This window comes from Elephas maximus, chromosome 12, assembly GCF_024166365.1.
Source record: "Elephas maximus indicus isolate mEleMax1 chromosome 12, mEleMax1 primary haplotype, whole genome shotgun sequence".
Lineage (NCBI taxonomy): Eukaryota > Metazoa > Chordata > Mammalia > Proboscidea > Elephantidae > Elephas > Elephas maximus.
This window is the reverse complement of record NC_064830.1, coordinates 44,351,568-44,378,001: the sequence shown is the minus strand read 5'-3', so window position 1 is coordinate 44,378,001 and position 26,434 is coordinate 44,351,568. Positions and strand designations below refer to the sequence as shown.

General features: G+C 39.9%; 1 protein-coding gene across 1 annotated transcript in view; it reads right to left on the bottom strand.

Moving 5' to 3' along the window:
• HADHB (hydroxyacyl-CoA dehydrogenase trifunctional multienzyme complex subunit beta) overlaps positions 1 to 26,434 on the bottom strand; it is a 48,986-nt gene that overhangs the window by 15,298 nt on the left and 7,254 nt on the right. The window contains exons 2-6 of the mRNA XM_049902712.1: positions 16,240 to 16,314; positions 16,090 to 16,134; positions 13,049 to 13,148; positions 12,151 to 12,195; positions 7,887 to 7,986 (exon numbers count right to left, since the gene is read on the bottom strand). Of these exons, the coding sequence (XP_049758669.1) occupies positions 7,887 to 7,986; positions 12,151 to 12,195; positions 13,049 to 13,148; positions 16,090 to 16,134; positions 16,240 to 16,306 (357 nt within the window). The 5' untranslated portion in view covers positions 16,307 to 16,314. The remainder of the gene's footprint in view (positions 1 to 7,886; positions 7,987 to 12,150; positions 12,196 to 13,048; positions 13,149 to 16,089; positions 16,135 to 16,239; positions 16,315 to 26,434) is intronic.

Genomic DNA, 26,434 nt, shown 5'->3' with positions numbered 1-26,434 from the left:
CCACCCTGCTGCACACTAAGGTCTATGCTCGCTGCCAGCTAGTTTTGCTCACCAACTGTCGGATATTTCAGATGACACAATGTAGCTCACTGCAAAGTAGAACTGAAAAGCTTGCCAAATGTGCAGGATCTTCAGTCGATAAAAGGGACTTCACTTCGGAAAACTGAGCCACAAATGAGCCACAGAAAATAAGGGTTAGACCAGTTAACAACTGGAAAAGAGGAAACTGGCCAGGATGATACCACAACAGGTGCTTCAAAAGAGAGCAATCACAGAGGCCTTGAGAAAGCAGTGACATCCACCTCCCCCAGTTAACTTTACAAAGTGGTCTCTAGTATGCTGGCACAGTAAAAGTCAAGCATGAAATAACAATATCTATTATTTTGTTAAATTATTTATTGGGAAATTACAGTGCCAAAAACAATGGCTGATTCCATTTTTTTTCTGTAAAGAATTAATGCACAGGTGTAATTATAAAATACTTATTTTTTATAATATTAAGGTTTTACTTTAAAAATAAAGCTCCCGTCTCCAGATTGTTGTTGTTGTTAGGTGCCGTCGAGTCGGTTCCGACTCATAGTGACCCTATGCACAACAGAACGAAACACTGCCCCGTCCTGAGTCATCCTTACAATCCTTGTTATGCTTGAGCTCATTCTTACAGCCCCTGTGTCAATCCACCTCGTTGAGGGTCTTCCTCTTTTCCACTGACCCTGTACTCTGCCAAGCATGATGTCCTTCTCCAGGGACTGATCCCTCCTGACAACATGTCCAAAGTCTGTAAGACTCAGTCTCGCCATCCTTGCCTCTAAGGAGCATTCTGGCCACACTTCTTCCAAGACAGATTTGTTCGTTCTTTTGGCAGTCCATGGTATATTCAATATTCTTCACCAACAATCTCTGGACTATTCACTATGAAATTCTGGTTCCTGGTAAAGGGAACTCTGAAACTATTATCCTCAGATAGCAAGGTTCTCCTATAATTTGGTAAAATTAACATGTTTTCAAAGTCTGAATTAATGAGGTTCAACGCTTCTTAACTGATTTTCACCTTTACCCTTACACTACCTCTTCACTATCCACCATATATGTCACACTATTTACCACCCACTTTACCCTTACACTACCTTTGTACTATTTATTGTAATCTAAAGAAATATAAATGTGCTACAGTAGTGTCATGCAACATAACTGTATTCTGGTCTTCTCGGGTAGGTCTGATATTAAGTGCCCAATCTAAGTCTTACATAGAAACAATTTGCTGAAAACTATCCCCTGGCAACTTATGTCAGCCTTTCACTTAGACTAATTCAAAAGGAAGTGAGAAGCAAGCCTTCAGAGAGCGAGAGCAGAGCTCTGCATTGGGCAAGTGCAAGGGCACTCTGAGGTCACAGTGGCCTGACCGTCACAAGGTCCTTTCCAGCATGTGTTACCTTTGGCCCAGATGACTCTCAGGACCGAAAGGGCTTTCAATAGAAGTGGTTGCTGGTAATCCTTGTCCATATGCTTCTATTTAAAGTTTGAACAGCTCCCAAGGCAAGCTTAGGCCCTAGATAGTATTCTTCCTGGAAGGAGAAAGATGCCTCTTTATTAAACTAGAGAGCAGGGAAACATGCTGAGGCCTAAAGTCAGGTTCATGGAAACTCAGCACCAGAAGCCTTTTAGGATCTCGTATTAATGTAATTAATACAGACAACAGGTGCGAAAGAAATTCTTGTTGGCAAAAAGTATTAGCTTTTAGGCAAAATGCAACTTTTGAGTTACGCTCTCATAATGCATTTCCGCAACCCAACTTTTCCCTGCAGCCCCTGCAAAAATTACCTACAGCTCAACACGACCGGCATTAGTATGGGGCTGTTGTTGTTAGCTGCCACTGAGCTGATCTCAACTCACAACAACCCCATGTGTGTAGAGTAGAACAGCTCCTTAGGGTTTTCAAGACTGTGACCTTTTGGAAGAACATTGCCAGGCTTGTCCTTCAAAGTGCCTCGGGGTGGGTCTGAACTGCCAACCTTTCAGCTAGTAGTTGAGTGCTTAACTGTCTGTACCACCTAGGGTCTCCTGGTATAGGGCAGGTAGAGGAAAAAATTCCAGAGTATTTTCCAGAAATCTATCCCTGTGAGCTCTTTCAAGCTAGCTTCTGTGTCTCTTTTTGTTTTCTAATATATTTTTTTAAATTGAATTTTAGATGAGGGTTTACAGAACAAACTAGTTTCTCATCAGTCAATACACCCATTGTTGTATGACATCGGTTAACAACCAACCCCACGACATGTCAACACTCCCCCTTCTCAACCCTGGGTTACCTATTACCAGCTTTCCTGTTCCCTCCTGCTCTCCAGTCCCTGCTCCAGGACTGGTATACCCCTCCAGTCTTGCTTTGTTCCATGGGCCTGTTCAATCTTTGGCTGAAGGGTGAACCTCAAGAATGGCCTCATTACTGAGCTGAAAGGGTGACCGGGGGCCATACTCTCAGGGTTTCTCCAGTCTTTGTCAGGCCAGCAAGTCTGGTCTTTCTTTTTTAGTTAGAATTTTGTTCTACATTTTTCTCCAGCTCTGTCTGGGACCCTGTATTGTGATCCCTGTCACAGCAGTCGCTGGTGGTAGCTGGGCACCATCTAGTTGTACTGGACTCAATCTGGTAGGGGCTGTGGTAGATGTGGTCCATTAGATCTCTGGACTAATCTTTCCCATGTGTCTTTAGTTTTCTTCATTCTTCATTGCTCCCAAAGAGGTGAGACCAGTAGGGTATCCTAGATGGCAGTTCACAGGCTTTTAAGACCCCAGACACTACTCACCAAAGTAGAATGTGGAACATTTTCTTTATACACTCTGTTATGCCAATTGAGCTAGATGTTCCCCGAGGCCATGGTCCCCACAGCCCTGAGCCCAGCAATTCGGTCCCTCAGGGAGTTTGGATGTGTTTTTTTTTATGGAGCTACCATGCCCTTGCCTTATACAGGTTGTGCTGCCTTCCCCAGTATTGTGTACTGTCTTGCTCTTCACCAAAGTTACTGCCCATCTTTTGTCTATTAAGTGTTTTTCCATCCCTCCCCCTCCCCCTCCCTTGAAACCATCAAATATTGTTTCTTTTTGTATGTAAACCCCTCCATGAATTTCCACAGTAGTGGTCTCATGCAACATTTGTCCTTCTGTGATTGACCCACTACACTCGGCATAATGTCCTCCAGATGCAACCATGCTATGAAATGCTTCACAGATTCACTGTTGTTTTTAACATTGAGTTTATTGCTGTATTTTGTAGTGCTTTTCTTTTTTGTGGTGCTAACTTTTTTTGTTGTTCTTCTTCTTCTTATTCTCCTGTGCTGAGTTCCTTTTGTTTGTGGATTCCTTTTTCTTTTGTTTTTATAGATTTTGTTTTTATTGAGACATTGTTCTTCTTTATTTTGATGAGTAGGTTTATTAACTTTCTTGTGGTTACCTTGAAATTTACCCTTATCTTCCTACGTTTGAACCAGTCTATTATTACTTGGTATCGCCTTGCATTCCTCTCCATTAGAAAGTTCTATACCTATACCATTTATTCTCTCTTTTATTTTTCCGACATTGTTGTCATTTACAGATTAACCTCTCTGGTTCCCTGCCGCAATTCTTTTGGTTTTGGATAGTCCTTGAGAGTTCATTTCCTATGTTGCTATCTGGCTGGTATAAACTTGTGTCCTAGATTCAGGCTGTGGTCTGATGTTGTTTGTTCTCAGACTGAAGGACTCCTTTAATAACTCTTGTAAGTTTGGTTTGGTTTTTACATTCGCCCTAATTTCTGCTTATCCGGAAATGTTCTAATTTCATCATCATATTTGAACAAAAGTTTTGTGGGATACATTATTCTTCGTTGGCATTTTTTTTCTTTGAAGGTTTTATATATGTCACCCATTGCCTTCTTGCTTACATGGTTTCTGCCAAATAATCAGAGCTTAGTCTTGCTGTTTCTCCTCTGTATGTGACTTTTTGTTTTTCTTCAGCTGCTCGTGGGATTTTTTCTTTGTCTTTGGTTTTAGCAATGTGATTATGATACGCCTTGGTGTTTTTCTTTTGGGGTCTATTCTGTATGGGGTTCTTTGAGCTTCTTGGATGGTCAGCTTTTCATCATTCATGATATTAGGGAAGTTTTCTGTCAGCAATTCTTCAATGATTCTTTCTGCGTTTTCTGTTTTCTCTTCATGTTCTGGGGCTCCAATCACTTGCAAATTTTTGCTTTTGATTGTATCCCACATAATTCTCAGGGTTTCTTCATTCTTTTTTCTGATTTTTCCTCAGAGCTGTTATCCAAGTGTTTGTCTTCAATTTCACTGATTCTTTCTTCCATCATTTCAAACCTGCTCCTTAGCCCTTCTACGACATTGTCCATTTCTGAAATCTTGTTGTTTATCTTTTGGATTTCTAATTGTTGTTTTTGTATGATTTCTAGTTGTGAATTTATTTTGGCATTTTGTTCCTGTATTACTTTCTGAATTGCTCTGTTTTTTTGTCTGTATTTTCCATGAATTTGTCTGCCTTTTCAAAAAATTTGTCTCTTTTTTCCTCCTTTTTGTCTGCTTTTTGGTTCAACTCCTGGATTGCTCTGAATATTAGAGATTTGAATTCCCTGTCAGGCAGTTCTAGTGCCTTTTCTTCTACTGGGAAGTCACCTGGTGTTTTATTTTGGACACCCACTGGACCCATCCTGTCCTGTTTTTTTTATATGTTTTGATACTGTCTGCTGCCTTCAGGACATTCAGCAGTTATTTTCTTCGTTTCTTCATTTCAGATTTGTTTGTTTTGTCCTGCTTTTTTATTTGGTTATATCTGAGCTGGCGGGCTGTGCGTGGTCATTTGCTCGTCTTAAGTCATGATACTTTCCACCTCCTTGTCCAACGGGCAGGGCCAGTCATTCAGCTATGGTGCAACAGGGCAGGTCCAGCTACAGGTGAGGGGCTGGGATGGGTTGTTTGTGGCATGTACTAGGGCTGACAGGGCAGGCCAGTAATCAGTGCTGGGCAAGTTGCAGTAGGCCGTGCCTGAGCTATTTGTAGGTATGATGTTTAGTGCACAGTGCAGGTAGGCAGGAAAGAGGGGGTGGTTGTGATGCATGGAGCTAATAGGAGTATGGGAAAGAGGAGAGAGAGGAGAGGAAAACAGAAGCCAAAAACAAACGAGCAAAGAAAGAGAAAAAAAAAGAGTGCTAAGGGAGCTTGCTGTTGGAGAGGAGCGATGAGAAACTGAAAAATGGAGAACAGCAAAAAGGAAAGAAAAAGGGAAAAATAAAAAAATGGGTAAAAATTTGGAGAAGAAAAAAAGCAAAGAAAGGCCCCCAGGAGACCTGGAGTCTCACCAGTGAGGCTGCTAAGGCCAGGTAAGTGGCTCCCAGGCTATGCAATATAGCCTGGCTAGAGGAAACATAGATATCACACAGCACCAGGTATTCAGGAGACAGGAAAAGAAGATAAGTGTAGCAAGACGAGAACTGAGAAATGAAGACAGAAAGGGAAAAAGAGAAAGAAAAGAAGAAAAAAAAAAGGAGAAATGCCCCCAGGGATCCCACCTACACAGCTGCATAGATTGGAGAAGTGGCTCCTAAGCCGTGCAGTGCAGCCCAGCTAGAAGGGGCTCCCAATCTGCAAAAAGGAAAAGAAAACAAACAAACAAAACAGAACAAAGCAAAACAAGTTTTTTAAAAAAGCCCTAGAGATCCCAACAGTGTGGCGTCATCGGCTGGGGGAGTGGTTCCCTAGTCGCACAAGGCTTCACAGCCTTTCAAGAAGAAGCAAAGATGGCACACAGAGCCAGGTGTTCCAGAGAAAGGAGGGGGAGGTGGTAGGAGGCACAGAAAAAACCAAAAGGACGGAAAGAAACGATACCAGCTCAGGGGCCCGGCCATTGTGGGCAGGGCAAATCTAAGCAGCCTAAGGCCAAAGCAGTTGCCTCCCGGCCAAGAGACTGAGGCTGACAGGAAGCAGAGGAGGTTGAAGTTGGGGGGAAGAAGAAGGGGCTAGAAAAGCATATATCGCTTGGGTGCTCTGTCTTCTGCTGGGAACTTTGAGAAGCTGCTTTCCTGTACTCCCTGTCCGCTGATCTCCAACGTGGGTGGGACAAATCCAAGCAGCATGGGATGCTGCACTTCCCGGCCGTCTGAGCCACCGCAGCCAGCCAGGAAGCTCAGAGGTAGAGCAGCAGGGACAGAATGGTGGGTGCGAAAGCATGTATCACTGGTACTGGGTGCTCTGTCTCCTGCTAGGAGGTCCATGAAGCTGCTTTCCCGTGTTCCCTGTCTGCCGATCCCTGACCGGGGTCCAAGATGGTGGATCCGTGCTGCGTTAGTTGATGGGGCCCTCTGCACGTAGCTCTCCTCGTTCTCCATCCTCTGTCAGCTTCTTATTCCATTCAGTGCTCAGCTGAGTTCTCTCTCTCTTCATTTCGCACTTCAGGTTCCAGCAACAACGTCTGTCTGTGTTTTGCTTTGGGACGGCATGGTGCTTCTGTCTATGGCGCCATGTTGGCTGGAAGTCTAATACAATATTTTTTAGCTATAATTTACATACAATATATTGGGGCAAAACTTCGAGAAGAAAATTTAGGGAAAAACATTACGGCTTTAGTTTTAGGACAGAAGAATAAAAATATGGAGAAATTTGAAACCGAATTAGTACTTACTTTGTAAATACTCTTATAGGAGTCAGTCTGTTACTTTCAGGATATGAAAGTGAAAATATATTGTGAATACCCTGATGTGTTCATAAAATTGTCATGATCAGTACATTTAGAAATGTGGAGGTCCAGGGAAAAACAAACAAAAATCTCAGGGGGAAATAAATACCTTCCTGTTCTTAATTCTTTCCTCCCCCACAACCACACATAGTTGATTTTTTGTGGGCTTCAGTAATGCCAGCCCTTCTGCAGTTTTAACTTTTACTGACAGGTACAAAGGTGGGGGAGAATAAGTTTTTCAGTCCTGCTCATTTCCCCTTCTCTCTAGACTGACAGAGATGGAAGTTAGCACCATTACAACTACACTGCCAAACATGTTGCCAAACAACATGACAAGCATGGACTAGAAACAAGGAAAATGTTTAGCATGCTGAAATGAGCCAACTTTATCCAAATAAACACTTTCAACTGAAACAAAATCCAGAAGAAGTGTTTGTACTATTTATTGTGAAATGCCTCTAAGACACGTCACAGAAAGTACAAGGCCTGTCATTATTTAGATTGCTCAATAAACATTCCATGGAACTGTGCCAACTAGGGTAAAAGTAAACCTCTGTGAAATCATTTTTTTTAAAAAATTGCTTTACATGCCCTTCTACTCAGTGGAACAAATGAGTAAGCAAGGTTACTTCCAACTAACAAAAACCAAGTTATGAAACGAGTCCTTTGCAAAATGTTGAAAATTTAAGTAAATTAAAGAAGCCATGATACCTAACCCTACTAAGAACAACATCAGCCAGTTTTCTCAGCATCTCTGTTTTCCTGGGTGGCAGACAAATTAGCATTTCCAAAACCAGCTCCAATAATAGGATGTCATTTGATTTATAATATAATTCTTTTAAATACTAAATAACATTCATTATTCAATTTGTGTATTCAGAGGCTAAAAAACCTAAGTTTGATTTGAACTGGGATGGTCAAAGTCAATAAGAAAGCATAAAAGAAGCTTTCTTCCTTCCCTTATGGTTCTCGTGCTAATGATGAAGCTGTACTTCACTGCATTACCCTACACTAGGCTGCGGAGACTGTGCCAGACTCTTAAATATCATCCAAATTGTAAAATCATGCTTTCAGTCAAATGTAACTTATTTAATGGATTTTAAAAAGTAAATTCTATTAACTGAAATCCAAAATGACTTTCCTGTCGGTCTTTTTAAAACTATAAAAATTGTCTCACTCACCTCTTTTGCAATATTGCTTGTTTTCACTTCCTGAATAACTGTGCCAAAGACAAGATGATCAACAACTTCCTTTGGGACACTGGTCCGATGCAACAAACCCCTGAGAGCAGAAATCCCAAGCAAAGAAACATTTCAGACATCAAGGTAATATTACAAATCATCACATAAAATATAACACTTCTTTAAAAAGGTTAGTCTTGAATTTAAAAAGGACGAGACTGTATCTTTTTGTTAATTCCACAAGTGTTTGGCACCTTATGAAAGAAGAAATGAATGAAAGAGAGTTTACGAAGGTCAATACTTGATGCTCATTTGGCAAGGAAAAGTTAGAGAGTAGAATCAAAAATAACTTGGACTAGGATAAAACAAACATATTAATGTGAGTAGGAACCAAAGTTTTCAGGAAGAAGAGCAAAGCAGGCAAATATAAAAATCAAAGAAATGAAGTAAAAGCCCAGATATATTAAATTTAAATTTAAAATATCAATATAAAAACATGATTTAAACAATAAATATATTTTTCTAGTTCTGCTCACTGACAGAATCTAGAAGTAATGACATTCCAGTGGCAATGAGGACACCCTATGCCCACACTTGGTTTCTAAATGTTATTCCTCATTAAAGGAACCAAAGCTTCTTTAAAAAAGGACTCACCTCAGGTCTGAGGCAGCGAAAGTACAAAGTGAACCTCATTCATCTTTTTGGGCCAGAAAGTAAAGGAAGCACTCAAAGACTAGTGGGGCCACCTCAAAAACAGGAATGTAGGTGTACACGTTTGCCAAAACTCACAAAACTGTACACTTAAAAGTGATGCATTTTATTGTAAGTAAATTATATCTAAAAAATATCATATTAAAAAACAAAAGGGATACAAGAGCCAGCTTGAAGGAGCTTCCACCAATAAAATGTGGGATAATGATTAAATTGGGTTTTCATACAATGAATAAATAAAAATCCTTATGTCCTATAATTTCAAAAAAAAAAAAAGGAAAGCTGTTCTTTACAGGAAAATGTTCTTGTTTGTTAGCTGGCATTGAGTCAGTTACCAGCCAATAAATGTAGGAAGAATAACAGAATCAGAAAAATAAAAAATCTGCAAACTCTAATATAATAACTGATTCAGGCAAAAAGTATCAATGGATGCTAAAACCATTTGGTGAAAGGTTGTTGGGGAACAAGATATTCAGTGGTGCTAAGGTATCACTTTACAGATTACAAATCACAAAAGGAAGAATGTATCTTTACAATCAAAAGATCTGACCTGCATGGAGTGGTCAGGTTTAGCATCACACATTGTCTGCCTCTTCATATGGTACAATGTGAACTATACTCACACATGAAGCATTTTTACCAAAATATGTTTAACGTGAATCTAATCAAGCCTCTAGACCCAAAGGCCAGTTTATAGAAAACTCAGAGGAGAGAAAAGTTAAATAACATCACAAAGAAAAATTCAGAATATAGGACATTCTATTTTTATAGGAAAGGTTTAGGTTAGGTATAGGACAACTGGCCTGGACTTTTCAAAAAGTCAATGTCACAGAGGGAAAAATGTTCTAAAGTAAAAGAGACTAAAGAGACATGGAAACCCTGGTGGCATAGCGGTTAAGAGTTCGGCAGCTAACCGAAAGTCAGCAGTTCAAATCCACCAGGCACTCCTTGGAAACCCGACGGGGCAGTTCTACTCTGCCCTATAGGGTCGCTATGAGTTGGAATCGACTCGTCGCCAATGGGTTTGGTGGTTTTGGGAAGGAGACATATGCATCTGTAACAGGAACCTTGCCTCGATATTGGTTTTAAAAAAAAAAATCAACTATTAAAAAAGACATCCTTGGAACAACTGAGTGGAATCTGAATATGAACTAGGTATTAGAAGTCATCATGGAATCACTATTATTCTTAGCTGCGATAACGGTATTGTGTTTAGCAGGAATGGTCCTTACTCCTAGGGAAGGATTTAGGGCTAAGCTGTCAGCACTTACTGTCGAATGGTCCAGACCACACAGCTATAGCAAAGGTGGCAAAATGGTTACAGTTGTGAATCTGGGTGAAGGGTATTCAGGTATTCACCGTATCATTCTTTCAATTTTATTGTCTATGACATTTTTTTTTTTTTACATAAAAAGTTGCGGAAAAACTTGCAAACTTCTAGCCTATGCGCCAATAAATCCCCCTTAGTAAGCCAACTTGAGTTGAATTTTCTAATATTTGCAACTAAAAGTCTCCTTCCTGACACATGACCAAAAGGAAAAATGAGCAAAGAAGCAATTCACAGAATAAAAATGACCAATAAACAAAAAATGCTCAACTTCAAGAACAATAAAACTCTTTAAAAATTTAAACAAGGTATCATTCTGACTTATCAAACTGGCAAAAATTAAAAATATGGCTGATAACCAATTCTGTTCTTCTGCATGCAATTGACAGAAATCTAAATTGTTATAGCCTTTACAGTGCCGTTACCAGAAATAGGAAAATAAGCTGGCTTGGGGTAAAAAATAATTTTGATTTTTGACATGCTAAGCATGAGGTGTTCAAGAAAATAGGTCAAATTTAGAGATGTGAGTGTTTTCTACATAACAAAATCAATGAGATTTTTTTTTAAGGGAAAGTTTGCATACAGAGAAAAGCAAAGCTCTAAGGACTAAAACTTGCAGAATAACTTTTAAAAGGAGAAAGAGGAAAAGATTCAGTTTAATGAAAAATAGAGAAGTATCAGGGAGACGGGAAGAAAATCATAACATATTAAGAAGTCAAAGTAAGGCTGTTTCAAGTAGGCTGACAGCATCAAATGCTAGAGTATAAAGAGACCTAAGCCTGAGAAAAGTATTACGCATTAAGTGATTACAAAGTTATTATTAAGAGAAGCTTCTAAACTGTGGTTATTACAGAGCAATGAGAACAGAAATCAGATTATTATGAGATTAAGAAGAGTAAATGGACAGTAAAGAAAGAGAAGTAACTGTTGTAGATCACTTATTCTTGAAGTCTAGCAGGAAGAGAAAAAATAGAACCAGAGTTAGAATAGACAGAAAGGTCACCTCAGGTCCCACCCCATCTGAAGCAAAGGAGAATGAAAACCAAGTACACAAGGGAAAGATTATTCCAAAGGACTAGTGGAACACACCTACCACAGCATCTTCCAGACTGAGTCCAGCACAACTAGATGGTGCCTGACTACCACCACTGACTACTCTGACAGGGATTACGATAGAGGGTCCTGGACAGAACTGGAGAAAAATGTAGAACAAAAGTCTAACTCACAAAAAAGATCAGACTTACTGGTCTGATGGAGAGTGGAGAAACCCTGAGAGTATGGCCCCCGGACACCCTTTTAACTCAGTACTGAAGTCACACCTGAGGTTGACTGAAGCCAAAGATTAGACAGGCCCTAAAACAATAATACACGTAGCTCAGCCATGTATATGAAACTAAATGGGCACACCAGCCCAGGGGCAAGGAGGAGAAGGCAGGAGGGAACAGGAAAGCTGGACAAATGGAAATGGGGAACGCAAGGTTAAGAAGGGGAGAGTGTTGACACATAGCAGGATTGGCAACCAATGTCACAGAACAGTGTATCTATTAATTAATAAGAAACTAACTTGCTCTGTAAACCTTCACCTAAACCACAATAAGAAAGACAAATAAAAAGTCACCAAAGAATTTTTCAAGCTAGAAAAGACCTATGGCTGGTTGAAGACACAAAGGCAAGGTGTCTATGGAAAAGGAATGAGAGAATGCCTTATTTTCATTTGCACCACAGAAACAGGCACACATTTTATGACTCTCACCAAATTATTCATTTATCTCAACCTCATTTACCATACCTAATTTTACATTTTTACTCGGTTTGCACGTGAATCTCCAGGTGTCTTTCTAGACTTCTTTCTACATTAATATCTGCATAGGCTGTTCAGCTACCCTTGTACAGTCATTAAGTTCCTGTTTAAAAAAAATAGTCAAGTATATAAATTGTGTTTAGGCTGATCAATCCAGTCCTGCATTGTTTATTTAAATAACTTAGGGCTAGCTAGCCTACTCATTAAATATTGTCAGGCCAAGAGATTGTTTGTTAAGGCAACAAGATAAAGATCACTGACGTTCACTAGCTAATCTTATAAAAGTTAATCAGAGTTTCTTCTAACCACATAAAAGCTAATAAATCCTGGATGTGATCATTCTATTAAATGTTATTTTAAGTGTAAAAATTGCAGAAAAGTGCCTTTAATAAAAGAAGCACTAAAGTAAAATTGCATCCACTTACGTTAGGGCCGCTCTAGCCAAATCATGTGGCATCAGGTCTTTGTATCTGTGGAAAGAAAACAAATAATGTCAACAAAAACCCGAGCGCTTTCATAAAATCTTTTTTCATTCCACTTGAAATACCCAAAGAGTACTTGTTAACATACGCTGCTGCATCTAACAATGGACTTGTCTCCAGGTAAATAACTGCTGGAAGCAAGCTATCTGGACTAACTCTAGACTTTCAAAACAGGGCTGGTTCAAGCTAAAAGTACACTAGGTTCATTCATGAGAAAGAACATAAAACCAATTTTGCCATGTTATTTCACTGCTGGCTTTACTTATTATGTACTAATTTCATGAAAATGTTATGCATGAATTAGTCCACTAATAGTATTACTACCTACTGGGTTATATTTACAAAGACCACTTTTGGAAGTGCCTTAAAAGAAGGGATAAATACAAATTCTCTTAAGACCAGACTTAATGGTCTAAGACTAGAAGGACCCCAGTGGTCATGGCCCCCAGACCTTCTGTTGGCCCAGGACAGGAACCATTCCCAAAGCCAACTCTTCAGACATGGATTGGACCAGACAATGGGTGGGAGAGTGATGCTGGTAAGGAGTGAGCTTCTTGGATCAGGTGGACACTTGAGACTATGTTGGCATCTCCTGCCTGGAGGGGAGATGAGAGGGTGGAGGGGGTTAGAAGCTGGCGAAAAGGACGCAAAGAGAGAGAGTGGAGGGAGAGAGCAGGCGGGGAGAGTAATTGGGAGTGTGTAGCAAGGCGTATATGGGTTTTTGTGTGAGAGACTGACTTGATTTGTAAACTTTCACTTAAAGAACAATAAAAATTATTAAATTAAAATCAAAATTAAAAAAAAAAAAGAAGGGATTAATAACCCAACCATTTGTACTTACGAAGTGCCTGACTGCAAAAACGGAATGCGAACCCCGTCAACCACCACAATATTCCTTATGTTGGGCTTGGCTAAGGTCTTCTTTGACTTGGTCTGGGTGGCTTTAAGATAAAGTTCAAAGAATTATTAATTAAAATATATGAAGTCAAATGTCTTGTCACATTTTTAAAGATACTCTAAGAATTACATCATTTAGTGCCACGTTGATTTGCCATTTAGCAAACCACTTCAACATTAAGAAGAAAAGCTGAGAAACTGATAAGCATTTACAAGTTTCTAAATAAAGTTCAAGGAAAACAGATCACACCCAACGATGAGAGTATTTACACCAGTAACAAAGCTGTTCATTTTTATCAGGTGTTTGACAACCTATCACATTAAAAGCAATCAATTTTACACATAAATCTGCCCTTAATATTAGAAGCTGCAATGACTAATACTCTTCACATAGCTTGATAGTCTTGCTTTTATATGTAGAATTAAAGGCTACTTAGTTGATAACTACTGCTATTCTGCAAAAACTTAGAATGCCTCCTGATTCTGTTTCACTCTATTTGCTGATTTATTTAACCTCAAAAGAGCAATATTCCTTTAATTTTTAAAATTAAAGAATAACATATGAATGTATGTATGTAGCTCAAAAAAGAGAGAAAAAACAACATCAAAATACGGAGAGTGAAAACTAAAGTTCCCTTTTTATGCCCTCCATCCCCTCTTTTTATTTCCTTCCCAGATGTAAACATGGCTGGTTTCGTATGTACACTTTCAAACCTTTTTTTCCTTTTAACGCATGTACATTCATTTGTGTATCCAGTACACTTTTCTGACTTGCTGTTTTCACTTAACCATGTAGCTTCAAGGTCTTTCCATATTAGTATATCTAAGTCTATCTCATTCTTTTCTCAACCAATTGTTAATGTTGGAATCCACTTACTAACATCACTCCTTCATCGTTGGATTGAGAAAAATCCTAAATCATTGAGAATAAAATTTCAAAAACCAACACCCACTAATATCACAGAGAAGTATTTATGATAAACACCTATACTGTTGCAATAACCTATACTCCACAACTAACTTGAAGAGAATGGTAGTCAGAGCTAAGAGTCATGATAAAATTGGGCACAAAGATGACCCTGGAGGTGCTGATGGAGATGTGTTGGCAAAGGAGACAAAGGCAGCGAGGGGATACATGGCAAACCCAAGCATGCAGTCTAAAGCCCAGGACAAATATAATATTAATGTGAATGGAAGGGATGGGACCAATACAAGAGATTTTATATTTGCTCTTCCAATTCCTTCATCCTAACAGCTCTGTCAGGCAGGGCTGTCATGTGAGCTTCAGGAGGAATGAGTTACAAAATTACTGTAACCTAAAACCTGCTCAGCACAGGCAGATGGGCCCCTCACATCAGTTGGTCACACTTCTTTGTCTTATCATGTTCCTTCTTGTACCACTACCACCGTTGGTGTAAAAACAAATTACATGCAGGGTACTAGGGATACAAAAAGGCTTAAGTCTCTTAGGTGCTTACAATATAATTGGATAGGCAGAAACATACAAAAAAAAGTTAAAGAGCAGTATAAAGAAGGATACTCTAAATGCCAGATAAATGCTGGTATTCAGCATTTATGCCAGGTAACGCCAGATAAGTGCTTTACCTCTGCTGATATTCAGTATGACCTTCTCCCAATTGGCAAGGATCAGGTCTACTTGTGACTTTGCACAGCAAAGGACTGAGTTAGCACTGGAATTAGGGAAAAGGTGAAATGAGACAGAAAGAAATTATTCTTTCTGAGGTTAATGGAAGTCAATATTCTGGTTAGAATTAAGAGGGCACAAGAAAAATATATTTGTTACATGACAACATGAAACTTCTGTAGTTAAGCTTAGGCAACAGACTTCTGAGACCATGGAGTGAAACTGTGAGGGCCGGGACTCGACGGGACTGCCTTCTTGTTCTGGGTCTCCCAAGTCTTTCACCTCTGACAGGGTACAGTTACTACTTTTCCATCACTCTCTATGTAGTGGAAAATATTGGTTTTCCTTCTCTGACAGGCTTCCACCCTATGCAGGTTCTGGGTTTCGCAGCTTTTACTGTACTGGATGTCAAATAACAGAAAAATATCATCTTGCATTTATATCAAGTTTATGGTTTTCCAAGTGCTTCTATTTATCTTCATAACTACATGAGATTAACAAGACTATAATTCCTATTTCTTTCTTAGATGAGGAAACTAAAGCACAGAGAATAAAGTGGCTAGGTCAAGCCCACATTACCCAGAAAGAGGTAGAACTGAAACAGAGCCCAGGTCTTCTGAATCCGGGTTAAGTATCTTTTCCATTAAGTTTTTATACAAGTAGATACAGTGAAACAGAAATCAGAAATTATAGGGCAGTAGAGAATGTGGGCAAGGAGAATCTGCATTACAACTCTGTCAGTGTTTTCAGCACTGGCCACTGAAGATGCGTATTTACAGTAGGTTCTGCAAAAGTATGTACTCGACAAAGTAAAGAAGACTAATCCATGGGTTCCACTGAGGACCTAAATGACCCTTTAAAAGTCAACTAATTTCCTTACTTGTCCATTTCATATTGACTAAAGAACCTTTTTATTAACTGAGTTCTTCAGTCATCTCTATTTCAGGAATGGGTCCTCCTGCACATGGGAAAAGAAGATACTCATCAATAGAGAAGCCAATCACTAACAGCAAATTCGAAAAGTTAACTTCTGGCTCAAAAACGGTCTCAAGAGTATTTAAAAGCTAATAATCTCCAGCCAGGGAGCGAATACTATGATCATCAAGGATCATGGAACCTCCATCCCAGAGAGCAGTCCCCTGTCCACATCCTCAAGCCCTATCCCACAACATGTTATATCATTACTGATTGGCCCTATATACTTTTTTCATTTGAAGGCAATAGTGATGTTCATGCTGCTCAGAAAAAGGGAAAATGAGTAAATTAATTTTGCTTTTTATTTGTAATGCAAGAATCTGGAAGCTGATATTTAAAGCAGAAATGTTTATTTTATACATTACCTGGGGCAGCTCGCAGCTGGGAGGAACCGCTCAGAGGTCTTACAGCTGGAAAAGAAAATAAACTGTTTTACAAAAAAAAATTATAAGTTTATGTAAGATGCTTATAAATTCAAATCTAATCTTTAAAAAGAAAGGAATGTTTAAACTTACAAAATCTGAGGGCCCATTTTGACGTGCTGGGAAGATTTCTAAAAGTGCAAATCAAAATGGAAGTCATTCTGAAATCTAAAAAAAAAACAAAAATACACTCTGGGTTACCTGAGCATTTTATAGCTTATATTGTAGTTCAAAAGCCCCTAGGTGCCACAAGCAGCGTGCTCTAAGCCACCGACCTAAAGGCTGCGGTTTGAACCAGCCCAGTGGTGCCATGGAAGAAAGCCCTGGCAATCTGCTTCCCCAAAGATTACAGCCAGGAAAACCCCACAGAGCTGACCCACTGGGTAATACACGGGGTCATCATGAGTTCCAATCAACACAAAGATAACAGCCAGGAAAACCCTACAGAGCTGACCCACCGGGTAATACACGGGGTCATCATGAGTTCCAATCAACACAAAGATTACAGCCAGGAAAACCCTACAGAGCTGACCTACCAGGTAATACACGGGGTCATCATGAGTTCCAATCAACACAAAGATTACAGCCAGGAAAACCCTACAGAGCTGACCTACCGGGTAATACACGGGGTCATCATGAGTTCCAATCAACACAAAGATTACAGCCAGGAAAACCCTACAGAGCTGACCTACCGGGTAATACACGGGGTCATCATGAGTTCCAATCAACACAAAGATTACAGCCAGGAAAACCCTACAGAGCTGACCTATGGGGTAATACACGGAGTCATCATGAGTTCCAATCAACACAAAGATTACAGCCAGGAAAACCCTACAGAGCTGACCTATGGGGTAATACACGGAGTCATCATGAGTTCCAATCAACACAAAGATTACAGCCAGGAAAACCCTACAGAGCTGACCTACCGGGTAATACGTGGGGTCATCATGAGTTCCAATCAACTCAACAGCAACGGATCTTGGTTTTTGTGATTACAGTCTATGATCTCCAATAACCTCATCTGTGGCTATTATAAAATACTATAAAATGTAACCTACTACTTTCACCAACTATAATAATAGTTACATTGACATAAAAAAAATAGCTTTTACATTATGACAAACTTTTTTTTTTTATTGTGCTTTAGGTGAAAGTTCACAGCTCAAGTTAATTTCTCATAATAAAAATTTATACAATATTGCTTTGTGACATTAGCTGCAATCCTCACAATGTGACAGCACACTCCCCCTTTTCACCCCAGGTTCCCTGTGTTCATTTGACCAGTTACTGTCCCTTGCTGCCTCTCATCCTGCTTTTGGACAGGAGCTGCCCATTTCATCTCTTTTATCTGTTTGAACCATGAAGCACATTCCTCATGTGTATTATTTTTGTTTTATAGTCCTGTCTAATCTTTGTCTGAAGAGTTGGCTTCGGGAATGGCTTCACTTCTAGGTTAACAATGCATCTAGGGGCCATAGTACCAGGGGTTCCTCCAGTCTCTGTCAGACCATTAAGGCTGGTGTTTTTACATGAATTTGAGTTCTGTTCTACATTTTTTTCCTGCTCTATCTGGGCCTCTCTGTTGTTTTTCCTGTCAGGATGATCACTGGTGGTAGCCGGGCACCATCTAGTTCTTCTGGTCTCAGGCTGGCGGGGTCTCTGGTTCATGCGGTCCCTCAGTCCTTTGAGCTAACATTTCCCTTGTGTGTTTGGTTTTCTTCATTCTCCTTTGCTCCAAGTGGGGTGCGACCAACTGGTCTACCTTAGATGGCCACTCTCAGTAAGACCACAGATGCCACTCACCAAAGTGGGATGTAGAATATTTTCTTAATAAACTTTGTTATGCCAATAGACCTTGATGTCCCCAGAACCTATGGTCCCCAGGCCCCAGCCCTAGTTACTCTGTCCCTTAAAATGTCTGGATGTGTCCAGGAACCTTCTTAGCTTTTGCTTTCATCCAGCTGTGCTGACTTCTCCTGTATTGTGTGTTGTCCTTTCCTTCACCAAAGTTGATCCTTTTCTACTATCTAGTTAGTGATTTTCCCCCTCTCTCTCTATCCCCCACCCTCATAACCATCAAAGAATGATTTTTTCTGAGAGTAAACCTTTTCTTGAGCTCTTATAACAGTGGTCTCATACAACAGTTCTCCTTTTGTGACTGACAAATTTCACTCAGCAAAATGCCCTCCAGATTCATCCATGTTGTGAGATGTTTTGAGGATTCATCATTGTTCTTTATCATTGCAGAGTATTCCATTGGGTGTGTATACCATAATTTGTTTATCCATTCATCTGTTCATGGTCATTTAGGTTGTTTCCATCTTTTTGCCATTGGGAATAGTGCTTCAATGAACATGGGTGTGCGTATGTCTATTCATGTGCCAGCTTTTATTTCTCTAGGATATATTCCTAGGAGTGGGATTGCTAAATCGTATGGTATTTCTATTTCTAGCTCTTTAAGGAAGCACCAAATTGTTTTCCAAAGTGGTTATATCATTTCACATTCCCACCAGCAGTGCATAAGAGTTCCGCTATCTCCACAACTCTCCAACATTTGTTATTTTGTGTTTTGGGGATTAATGCCAGCCTTGTTGAGCTAAGGTGGTTTTGATTTGCATTTCTCTAATGGTTATTGATCCTGAGCATTTCCTCATGTGTCTGTTGGCTGCCTGAATGTCTTCTTTGGTCATATCCTTTTCCATTTTTTAACTGGATTATTTGTCTTTTTGTTGTAGAGGTGTTACAGTATTTTGTAGATTTTAGAGATTAGACCCTTAATGGATACCGTGTAGCCAAAAATTTTTTCCCAGTCTGTAGGATGTCTTTTTACTCTTTTGGTGAAGTCTTTTGCAGAGCATAAGTATTTGATTTTTAGGAGCTTCCAGTTATCTGGTTTCTCTTCTGGTGTTTGTGCATTGCTAATTATGGTTTGTATATTATTTATGCCATGTATTAGGATTTCTTCACTATTGCAACTAAAGGCTTGAATTTCTTCTTCAGTTCTTTCAGCTTGAGAAACGCCGGGCGTGTTCTTCCCTTTTGGTTTTCCATCTCCAGCTCTTTGCGCATGTCATTATAATACTTTGTCTTCTCGAGAGGCCCTTTGAAATCTTCTGTTCAGTTCTTTTACTTCATCAACTCTTCCTTCTGCTTTAGCTGCTCGATGCTCAAGAGCAAGTTTCAGAGTCTCCTCTGACATCCATCTTGGTCTTTTCTTTCTTTCCTGTCTTTTCAGTGACCTCTTGCTTTCTTCATGGATGATGTTCTTGATGTCATTCCACAACTCGTCTGGTCTTTGGTCACCAGTGTTCAATGTATCAAATCTATTCTTGAGATGGTCTCTAAATTCAGGTGGGATATACTCAAGGCCATATTTTGGCTCTCATGGACTTGCTCTGATTTTCTCCAGTTTCAGCTTGAACTTGCATATGAGCAATTGATGGTCTGTTCCACAATTGGCCCCCTGGCCTTGTTCTGACTGATGATATTGAGCTTTTCCATCGTCTCTTTCCACAGATGTAGTCAACTTGATTTCTATGTGTTCCATCTGGCGAGGTACATGTGTATAGTCGCTGTTTATGTTGGTGAAAGAAGGTATTTGCAATGACGTAGTTGGTCTTGCAAAATTCTATCATTCGCTCTCCAGCATTGTCTCTATCACCAAGGCCATATTTTCCAACTACTGATCCTTCTTCGTTTCCAACTTTCACATTCCAATCGCCAGTAAGAATCAATGCATCTTCATTGCATGTTCGATCAATTTCAGACTGCAGCAGCTGATAAAAATCTTCTAATTCTTCACCTAGGGCCCTAGTGATTGGTGTGTAAAATTCAAGCCTCGAGTTGCCAATAGTGAAGGATTCCATGGGGAAAATATTAAACGATGCAGGAAGCATCAAAAGAAGATGGAAGGAATACACAGAGTCATTATACCAAAAAGAATTAGTCAATATTCTACCATTTCAAGAGGTGGCATATGATCAGGAACCAACGGTACTGAAGGAGGAAGTCCAAGCTGCTCTGAAGGCACTGGCGAAAAACAAAGCTTCAGGAATTGATGGAATATCAACTGAGATGTCTCAACAAACAGATGCAGCACTGGAGGTGCTCACTCGTCTATGCCAAGAAATATGGAAGACAGCTTCCTGGCCAACTGATTGGAAGAGATCCATATTTATGCCTAGTCCCAAGAAAGGGGATCCAACCGAATGTGGAAATTATAGAACAATATCATTAATATCACACACAAGCAAAATTTTGCTGAAGATCATTCAAAAATGGCTGCGGCAGTATATCAACAGGGAACTGCCAGAAATGCAGGCTGGTTTCAGAAGAGGACGTGGAACCAGGGATATCATTGCTGATGTCAGATGGATCCTGGCTGAAAGCAGAGAATACCAGAAGGATGTTTACCTGTGTTTTATTGACTATGCAAAGGCATTCGACTGTGTGGATCATAACATATTATGGATAACATCGCGAAGAATGGGAATTCCAGAACACTTAATTGTGCTCATGAGGAACCTTTACATAGATCAAGAGGGAGTAGTTCGGACAGAACAAGGGGATACTGATTGGTTTAAAGTCAGGAAAGGTGTGAGTCAGGGTTGTATTCTTTCACCATACCTGTTTAATCTGTACACTGAACAAATAATCTGAGAAGCTGGACTATATGAAGAAGAACGGGGCATCAGAATTGGAGAAAGATTCATTAACAGCCTGCGTTATGCAGTTGACACAACCTTGCTTGCTGAAAGTGAAGAAGACTTGAAGCAGTTACTAATGAAGATCAAAGACCACAGCCTTCAGTATGGATTATGCCTCAACATAAAGAAAACAAAAATCCTCACAACTGGACCAATAAGCAACATCATGATAAACGGAGAAAAGATTGAAATTGTCAAGGATTTCGTTTTACTTGGATCCACAATCAACAGCCATGGAAGCAGCAGTAAAGAAATCAAAAGACGCATCACATTGGACAAATCTGCGGCAAAGGACCTCTTCAAAGTGTTGAAGAGCAAAGATGTCACCCTGAAAGACTAAGGTGTGCCTGACCCAAGCCATGGTATTTTCAATCGCATCATATGCACGTGAAAGCTGGACAATGAACAAGGAAGACCAAAGAAGAGTTGACGCCTTTGAATTGTGGCGTTGACAAAGAATATTGAATATACCATGGACTGCCCAAAGGACGAACAAATCTGTCTTGAAGAAGTGCGGCCAGAATGCTCCTTAGAGGCAAGGATGGCGAGACTGAGTCTTACATACTTTGGACATGTTGTCAGGAGGGATCAATCCCTGCAGAAGGACATCATCATTGGCGGAGTACAGGGTCAGCGGAAAAGAGGAAGACCCTCAACAAGGTGGACTGACACAGTGGCTGCAACAATGAGCTCAAACATAACAACGATTGTAAGGATGGCACGGGACCAGGCAGTGTTTCATTCTGTTGTGCATAGGGTCGCTATGAGTCGGAACCGACGGCACCTAACAACGACAACGTTAGGGTTTCTAGTATGTGACAACCACTATTCTAAGCATTAACTCATCTAATCCTCACACCAACCTATGAAGTATGCATTATTATTCTATCCTTTGTAAGAGGTCAGGAAAGTGAGCCACAGGGGGGTTGAATGGCTTGCCTGAAAACCCACATCTAGTAAGTGGCAGAGCTGCAATTTGAACTCAAGCAGTTTAGCTTAGGGTATGTGCCCTTCTCCTCTAGGGCCAAGGGAGCAGAGACACTGCTGGGCATGAGCATGACACCATCAATGTTAATTCCCTGATTTAGAAGGGTGTACTGTGAAGCACTTGCGGCGCAGTGTTTAAGAGCTCAGCTACTAACCAAAATTCCTACACCTCAAACCTACTAGCCACTCCTGGGAAACTCCATGGGACAGTTCTACTCTGTCCTATAGGGACAGTATGAGTCGGAATCAACTAGATGGCAATGGGTTTTTTATTGTGATTATAAAGAGCCCTGGTGGCAGTGGTTAAGCACTGGGCTGCTAACTGGAAGGTCAGCAGCTGGAACCCACCAGTTGCGCTGTGAAGAAAGATGTGGAATCTCCTTCCTTAAAGATTAAACCAAACCAGACCCATGGCTGTGGAGTTGATTCTGACTCAGAGTGACCCTATACGACGGAGAACTGCCAGGTTTCAAACACTGTAATCTTTACAGAAACAGACTACCACATGTTTGTCTAGTGGCACAGCTGGTGGGTTCGAACCGCCAACTTTTTGGTTAGCAGTCGAGAGCTTTAACCACTACACCACTCTTCTCCTTAAAGGTTACAGCCTTGGAAACTCTATGGGGCAGTTCTGTTTTGACCTATGGTGCTGCTATAAGGCAGAATCAACTCAACAGCAACAGGTTTGGCTTATGTACTTTGTTGTGATTATGTTACCACTTGTCTGTCAATGGAAACCCTGGTGGCCTAGTGGTTAAGAACTACATCTACTAACCAAAGGTCAGCAGTTCAAATCCAGCAGGTGCTCCTCGGAAACTCTATAGGGCAGTTCTACCCTGTCCTATAGAGTCACTATGGGTTTGGTTTGGTTTTGGTTTGTCCATCAGATTGCTTTACTATGGTAGTTTGTGAGTTGCTATGATGTTAGAAGCTATTCCACTAGTATTTCAAATACCAGCAGGGTCACCCACGATGGACAGGTTTTAGTGAAGCTTCCAGACTGAGACAGGCTAGGAAGAAAGGCCTGGTGACCTACTTCCAAAAATTAGCCACTGAAAACTTTATGCATTACAACACAATCTCATGCCATATAGTGCTGGAAGATGAGCCTCCTAGGTTGGAAGGCACTACACAATGGCCACAACAATGGACTCAGATATCCCAATAATCATGAACATGGTACAGGACTGAGTGGTATTTTGCTTTGTTATACATAAGGTCACCAATAGTTGAAGACAACTAACAACATTGTGATTATGTAGATTAAACCATGGAATGTTTATATTTGAGGGAAATACACACTGGAGCATTCAAGGATGGTGATACATCATGTCAGCAACTTACTCTCAACTGGTGCAGGAAAAAAATTTCTTCATAACGTACCTGTAACTTTTTCATAAGTTAGATATTGCTTCAAAATAATTTAAAAAAATTAAAAGTCTATATAAAAACCAATATATTGAGAAATATATTTAAATATAAAACCACTCTCCTTTTTAAAAAGGGCTACGTTCCTGCAAATCAGTAAGAAAAATAAGTAAATAAATGGGCAAAGGATATGAACAGACATTCACAAATGGAAATACAAATGGCTCTCACTTCTACATAAGGGGCTTATCTATGTCAGCATTGTATGTAACAGCAAAAGATGAGAACAACCAACAAATAGAGAACTGGTTAAGTAAGTCCTGCTATGATCACCCAAGGAAATAAAAGATAAGGAAATGATTAAGTACCAAGATGGTACCACTTTTAATCTACATTATTAAGAGAAAAAACAAGGTCCAAAATGGTGTGTATAGCACGTTATCATGTGTTAAAAACAAAAAAATTATGTATCTGTTTCCTTGTATATGTATAATATACCTGGATGCATACATATGAAAGGTAAAAGTTGGATGGAAGGGAACAGAGTAACTAGAGGAAGGGGGCGGTAGATAACTTTTCATAGTACATCTTTTTTTTTTTTAATTAAACATACTTTATTTTTTACAGTAGTTTTAAGTTTACAGAAAAATTGCACAGATAGCTTCTCCTAGTAACATCTTGCATTCCTGTGGTAAGTTTGTTATAACTGATGGACCAATACTGATATGCTGTTACTGACTAGAGTGCATAGCTCACACTACGGTTCACTTTTCACGTTGTATATACAGTTCTATGGGTTTTCAAAAACGTGTAATGCCATGTGTCCACCAATACAGTATCATACGGAAGAGTTTCATTGCCCTAAATATGCCCTGTGCCCTCCCTATTCACCTCTCTCCCCTCCCCCTGAACCTGTGCGACCACTGATTTTTTACTGTCTCTATGTTGTTAAGTGCCATGAAGTTGATTTTGACTCATGGCAACCCCATGTGACAAAGTAGATTTGTATCACAGGGTATCCTAGGCTGTATCCTTTCCATTAATTTTTTTTATTTTGTTGTTGCTGTTGAGAATATACACAGAAAACACACACCAATTCAAGTTTCTACATGTATAATTTAGTGACCGTGATTACTTTCCTCCAGTTGTGCAACCATTCTCACCCTCCTTTTCTGAGTTGTTACTCCCTCATTAACATAAATACACTGCTCTCTGAATTTCAAGTTGCTGTTGTTAGTTTGATCCCATGTAGTTAGCTCTTAAAAGGGCATAATACTCACGGCAGACATTTCTTACTAGTTAAGCTAAACTATCGTTTGGTTTTAAGAAGACTTCAGGGAATGTTTTTGGTTGAAGGTTTAAAGATTGTCTTAGGGCACGTTTCAGGGGTTCATACACCTTCCATGGCTCCAGGAAGTCTGGAGTCCATGAGAATTTGAAATTCTGCATTTTTCCCATTTTGATCAGGATTTTTCTATGGAATCTTGGATCAAAATGTTCAGGAATGGCAGTTAGGCACCATCCAGTTCTTCTAGTCTCATGGTAAAGGAGGCAGTTGTTGATGGAGGCAATTAGCCACACATTCCATATTCTCCTTCTATTTCTGATTCTCCTTCCTCAGGTGAATAGAGACAAATTGTTCTGCCTTGGATGGCCCAAGGCTTTTAAGACCGCAGGCGTTACTCAACAACTAGGAAGTAGAACAGAAGTACTAAACAAGTCATTAGGCCAATTAACTGGGATGTCCCATGAAACCACCACCCTAAACCTCCAAACCAAGTAAATAAATTCCATGAGGTATTTGGTTGTACATAAGCAGTCTCAGCAGCTTCCTTTTTTTTTTTTTTTTGTCGTCATTGTTGTAAATATATCTATCACACAGTTTTCACCAGTTCAACTTTTACAGGTGTACAACTTACTGACAGCAATTACAATAATCAGCTGCGCAACCCTACCCTTACCAATGTAATTTTTCCATTACTATTAACTCCTCCCTTCCCCCTCCCTCCCATCCCTGGTAACTGCTAATAAGCTTTGTTCTCTGTACATTTGCTTTACCTTGTCTTTTTACATAATTGAGGTCTTACAATATTTGTCCTTTTGTGATTGGCATATTTCACTCAGCATGTCTTCAAGCTCCCTCCATACTGTTGCATGTATCAAGACTTCATTTCTCCTACTGGCTGAGTAGTATTCCATTGTATGCATGTGCCACACTTTATCCATTCATCTGTTGATGGCCATTTAGGCACATTAGTGTACAATTCTTTTTTTGAGTCTCTGTTTTCAAGTCTTCTGGGTATATACCCAGGATTGGAATTGCTGAGTCATATGGTGATTCTATTTTTAGCTTTTCGAGGAACCACTGCACTGTTTTCCACATCAGCTGTATCATTTTGCATTCCCACCAGCAATGGATAATGGTTCCAGTTTCCCCTCATCCTCATCAACGTTTGTTCTTTTCTGGGCCTTTTTTTTTTTTTTCTTAATCTTAGCCACCCTAGTAGAAGTGAAATGGTATCTCATGGTGGTTTTGATTTGCATCTCTCTAATGGCTAATGACACTGAACATCTTTTCACGTGTCTGAATGTCCTCTTCAGTGAAATGTCCATTTAAGTCCTTCACCCATTTTGTGATTGGGTCATTGTACGTCTTTTATATATATATTTTTTAATTTTGAACATGTTTTAACTTAGAAAAGAACAAACTTGCAAGATTTGCCTAAAGAGGCTGTGGTAGCCAGTCTCCAAGATGGTCCCCAATAACCTCCACCTCTTGGTGTTGACACCCTGTGTAATCTCCTGCCACACTGCACCCCAGTTGGTCTGTGAAACCAAAAGAATTCATCAGAAATGATGGTGTGTCACTTCTAAGATTAGGCTTAGATACTGCAGATTCCATCTTGGTCTCTCTCTTAGATCACTCGTTGAGGGAAGCCAGCACTACGAAGAGGTCAACGTGGTGAGGAACTAAAGTCTCCTGCCAACAGTCATGTAAGTGAGCTTGGATGCAGATCCTCTAGCCCAGCCAAGGTTTCAGAGGATTACAGGCTTGGCCAACATTCTGACTGCAACCTCATGAGAAACTCTAAGTCAGAACAATCCAGCTATGTTATTCCCAGATTTCTGACCCTCAGAAACTATATTAGATAATAAATATTTATTGTTTTGAGCTAAGCTTTGAGGTAATTTGTTACACAGCAATAATTTCTAATACAAAGGCCTTA